The 4,875-nt window shown below is 60.1% G+C and overlaps 1 protein-coding gene across 5 annotated transcripts in view; it reads left to right on the top strand.

Moving 5' to 3' along the window:
• GPR137 (G protein-coupled receptor 137) overlaps positions 1-3,084 on the top strand; it is a 4,335-nt gene extending 1,251 nt beyond the window's left edge. The window contains exons 2-8 of one of the 5 annotated variants that reach the window (XM_007462072.1): positions 134-505; positions 589-638; positions 1,361-1,586; positions 1,701-1,850; positions 1,977-2,105; positions 2,217-2,332; positions 2,625-2,784. In XM_007462072.1, coding sequence (XP_007462134.1) covers positions 149-505; positions 589-638; positions 1,361-1,586; positions 1,701-1,850; positions 1,977-2,105; positions 2,217-2,332; positions 2,625-2,784 — 1,188 coding nt within the window. In that variant the 5' untranslated portion in view covers positions 134-148. Of the gene's footprint in view, positions 1-9; positions 506-588; positions 639-1,360; positions 1,587-1,700; positions 1,851-1,976; positions 2,106-2,216; positions 2,333-2,624 lie in introns of those variants that run through there. The other 4 variants (XM_007462070.1, XM_007462069.1, XM_007462071.1 and 1 more) reach the window with 4 other exon arrangements.
• Positions 3,085-4,875: the final 1,791 nt, after the last annotated feature.

Here is a 4,875-nt window from a genome sequence, read left to right as displayed (position 1 = left end):
GAGGGCCTGGCCAGCCACAACTTCTTTACCCCTGAGCTCCCCATCTCTGTCTCTGCACCCTACAACTCCCACCCCTCCGTATTTATTTCCCTGGCCCCCTGCCAGCCCCTCCATCTCTGTCTCCGGGATTCAGGCCTCCCTCCCTGACATGGAGAGTAACCTGTCTGGCCTGGTGCCTGCTGCTGGGCTGGTGCCTGCGCTGCCGCCCGCCGTGACCCTGGGGCTGACTGCGGCCTACACCACTCTGTACGCCCTGCTCTTCTTCTCCGTCTATGCCCAGCTCTGGCTGGTGCTCCTGTATGGGCACAAGCGTCTCAGCTATCAGACGGTGTTCCTGGCACTCTGTCTGCTCTGGGCTGCCTTACGTACCACCCTGTTCTCCTTCTACTTTCGAGATACACCCCGAGCCAACCGTCTGGGGCCACTGCCCTTCTGGCTTCTCTACTGCTGTCCTGTCTGCCTCCAGTTCTTCACACTGACGCTTATGAACCTCTACTTTGCCCAGGTAACCATGGTGACGGGTGGGGGTGGGCAGTGGGATGGCAAGCCCCAAGGGCCCCAAAGAGTGATGGGCGGCTCTGCTCCCAGGTGGTGTTCAAGGCCAAGGCAAAGCGTCGGCCAGAGATGAGCCGAGGCTTGTAAGTACTCGGGACACTGGTGGGTTCAGCCTCCAGGTCAGGGGCAGGGAGAAGCCCGGTGTCCATTCCTTCCTCCCGGTAGGTCTGAGGCGAGGACAATCCAGAATATTTGAAAAGCTTGGAAGAGTCAGGCATCTGGTGCAGATGGCTCAGCAGAGGCATTGCACATGTGAAGGACAACTATAATAGAAACAGTTGAGATACTGTGAAGGGAGAGGGTACCAATGTCATCCATGATGGAGGAAGAGTTGGAGGCCCCAGCCCTTGGAAACTCCAAAGCCAAAGGGCACTTCTGGGTGACCTTGGGCAGTGATACTCTTGTCATTTGTATAACATCTCACAGTTTATTAAGAGCTTTCACAAACATCTTTAATTTTTACAACTTACCTGTGAAGCTGTTATTATCCCCATTTGAGAGGTGACGACACTGAGGCCCAGCAAGGTAGAGCAACACGTTCAAGGTCACACACCTGGCGGGAGGCACCGCCAGGGCTTAAACCCAGATTTCTGACTCCCAGTCCAGTGCTCTCTCTGCTGTACCACAGCCGTCAGTCATCTTCTGACCTCTTCAGCTTCGGTTTCCTCATCTGTAAAACTAGAGGAGCAGGGTTCAGACTGGATGACCAGGGGTTCCGATGGACACCGGGGTCTCCTGGGGGAGGCTGGGTGGTTGGGGAGCGCCAAGGGTGGTCTTCTGGGGCTGACGGTGTTGTGGGCCGCAGGCTGGCTGTCCGAGGGGCCTTTGTGGGGGCCTCGCTGCTCTTCCTGCTGGTGAATGTGCTGTGTGCAGTGCTGTCCCGCCGGCGCCGGGCACAGCCCTGGGCCCTCCTGCTGGTGCGCGTCCTGGTGAGCGACTCCCTGTTTGTTATCTGCGCACTCTCTCTTGCCGCCTGCCTCTGCCTTGTTGCCCGGCGGGCTCCCTCCACCAGCATCTACCTGGAGGCCAAGGTAGGCCCACAAGCGCTGATGCCTGAGTGTCCTTTGGGGTGTTTGGGGTCTTCAGAGTAGAGAGAAAGCTGGAGCCTACCCTCCCTAAGGATCCTCTGTTGTTATCTGTGCCAGGGGACCAGTGTGTGCCAGGCAGCTGCGATGGGTGGTGCCATGGTTCTGCTGTATGCCAGCCGGGCCTGCTACAACCTGGCGGCCCTGGCCTTGGCCCCCCGGAGCCGGCTGGACGCTTTCGATTACGACTGGTACAACGTCTCTGATCAGGTGCGCATTCGGCACGTCTGCCGCCTCCTCAGTAGCTGTGGCTCTTGGCCCTCAAGCTGGCCTGGGCCCTGTCTGGGTGCCCCATTGGCACGACTGCAGGTTGGCACAGCCCCTGCCTCCCCACAGGCGGACCTGGTGAACGACCTGGGGAACAAAGGCTACCTGGTGTTTGGCCTCATCCTCTTTGTGTGGGAGCTGCTGCCCACCACCCTGCTGGTGGGCTTCTTCCGGGTGCACCGGCCCCCACAGGACCTGGTGAGGGCCAGTGGAGAGGGGCGGCATTGGGGGTACCTGGGCTGGGTTCTGGGGGTTGGGGGAGGGCAGTGGGGGGCAGGAGGAAGCATCAATGGCGGCTCCCTCCCCCAGAGCACCAGCCGCATCCTCAACGGGCAGGTCTTTGGCTCCCGTTCCTACTTCTTTGACCGGGCACACTGCGAGGATGAGGGCTGCTCTTGGGAGCACAGCCGGGGTGAGAGCACCAGGTAGGAGTCCCGGTTCCACCTCAGGACCCCTGGGCTCCCGGGTTGCCCCATTGAGCCATGGGGACCTGCAGCTGGGCCTTCCCACACCCCCACCCGTGCCACGATCTGTACCAGGTGAGGTCCCCTGTGGTTTGCTACTGCTAAAGCCTCCACCTCTCCCTCCAAGATGAAGTTTGCCATAGTCAGAGAGGTCTGGGTCACTGGGCTCTTCTAGGTGTCTCTCCCTCCCCCAACTCTTGCGACTGTGGTCCTAGTGACTGCCATGGGACTGAGCCTGTTTCTCTGCCTGCAGCATGTCAGGCAGCCTAGGCTCCAGCAGCTGGTACGGTGCCATCGGGCGGGAGCCAGGCTGGTGCGGGGGCAGCCAGACGCGGACCACTCCTCTGCTCTTCTCCCAGGTTCTGGGACCAGGCAGCCACCATCACAGTCTCTACTCTACCCCACAGACGTGATCCCCCTTCATCTCCCCGCAGAACACCCAGACCCCAGTCCCTCCCACCCCAGACCCCTGTGCCAAGTTCATCTGCCGCTTCTTGCCCGGGATCCCGGGGGCTGTGGCTGCCTCTTTCCCAGGCCGGCTCCTTGCTACTCCTGTTGTAGTGAGCTTGTGCTGTCCCCTAGGATGGGGGGCATGGCCCTGGCTGCCAGATGCTCGTAGCAGCCTGGCATGATCTACCACCTCTGCTTGTACACCAGAGCCAGCCACCTCTCCTGCGCCTGCCACTCAATAAACAGTGTCTGTGCCCCGAGTCTATTCACTGTCTGTCAGTTGTCTGCTTGTGTTTCTCACACCGTTGCCTGTTTGGTCTAAGGCTGATCAGACACCGGCCCTTGAGGGGGGCTGCTGGGCTGGGCAGGGGCCATTTACCTCCCCCGAGGCTGGTGGGTGAGGAGACGGAGGAGCCTGCAGTCTGAGGAGAAGAGAGACCAGAAGGGCCCTGCTCCCACTCTGGTCCCCTCGCCGCTTGAATAATTTCTACTCTTTCCTCAAGATCTGCTTCAAATTTCACCTCCTTTATGAAGCCTACCATCTCCAGGTCAGGGAACTGTGTCCCCCCCTCCCGGGTCCCTTGGCACAGTGATTGCATGGCTACTATGCCTCTTACCCTTAGTGGATAGGGATTTCCAGAGACCCTGTTTGCCTGTCATTATGCCCAACCTGGCCTTCAGGTCCAGGAGTTAGTCCAAGGCCTGCGGAGGAGGAGTTGGCCAGTAACCGAGCAGCCCCCATCTCCCTAGCAGGTGTGGATTTGGCCAGATGGTTGGGCTGCTCCGACACAGCCTGCCTGGTGGTCCTGGGGGGCCCCTTCCCTGACTGTCTGTAATAGTGCAGTCACTGCCCTCTGTAGTCACAGCCGTTACAGATCTGTCTTCTGTCCCTTGGCCGGGAGTCATTTATCAGAAGGTCTGTCTCCTGCCTATGTGTGTGGCCATTTGTTCCAGTTCCTGGGAGTTCCTGGGGCCTAGCACTGAGCCTGTCTTGAAACCCTTCACCTGGGACTCTCCTAAGCAGCAGGCCTCAGGGCCTCCAGAGAAGGTATCTGAGACTCAGAGAATCAGCTCGAAACTGGACCATCACTTTTTGTTGAAAGGAAAATTGCCAACATTTGTAGGGCACTTAGTTGTGAGTGCCAGGCTCTGTTTTGAGCATTTACAAATACCAACCACTTTAAGGCTCAGAACAGCAGCCTGAGGTGAGAGCCATCCCTTTTCTGTAAGTGGGGACTGGGAGGTGGGGAGAGTTCGGTAACCTGTCTAGGCCCCCTACTGGTAGAGGATGGCCAGCCTTAGAGCTCACGCTTAAAACCACCCTAGTGAAGGCTGAGGCCCCCAGGCAAGAGGAGGGTCTTTGGCAAGATCAGAGTTGTAAAGAAATGGGTAAGAGCAGAGAGGAGATGAGTTCCAGGACCTGCCAGGGCGCTGCTGTTCAGACAGTGGGGGAGGGAGTGCTGGCACCAGTTCTTGGCTGGGGGATGGGCATGGAAGTGAGAAACAAAAGATGGGGGTGCAGGAGGTGCCCCACCTTGATTTCCCAGAGCTTGGTCCCAACCCTACCTTGGCCAATTCCAGGTTGCCTCAGGGGATCCCCCACCCCTTTGTCCCCTGGGGTCTTCTCCCTCATGAGTGCAGAGCCCAAGGGCCAGGCTGTCCCTCGGGGCGGGGAGCTGAGGGCCCTTCCCACCTGGTAGTGGGCCTGGAAGATGCTGGGAGATTAGAGTGGAGCCTGTCCCAAGAGGTGAGCCGGCTGATGTCCAAGTTGGGGCCGTGCCGCGGGCCACGCTGGCTGGCCAACAGGGCAGAACCAGGGCCCCGGCCTGAGACTCCAGGCCTGACCCAACGGCGACCCCTCCCGGGCTCCTCTGCCACTCATCTCCCGGGACCGGCCAGGATTGGGGGGCTGGGCAGCCGCAGGTAAGGGTCTGCGGAGAGCTGCGCCGGAGGCGAGGGCGAGGCACAGCAGAGGGAAGCGCGGCGCTGGAGGGGTTAAATGCAGGAGGAGGGGGGCTTCTGGCGGCGGGAGGGGGGTCCCAGCACCGGCGGCC

Source organism: Lipotes vexillifer, unplaced genomic scaffold (genome assembly GCF_000442215.2).
Source record: "Lipotes vexillifer unplaced genomic scaffold, Lipotes_vexillifer_v1.1 scaffold1129, whole genome shotgun sequence".
NCBI classification, from domain to species: Eukaryota; Metazoa; Chordata; class Mammalia; order Artiodactyla; family Lipotidae; genus Lipotes; species Lipotes vexillifer.
This window is presented reverse-complemented; position numbering and strand designations above follow the sequence as displayed.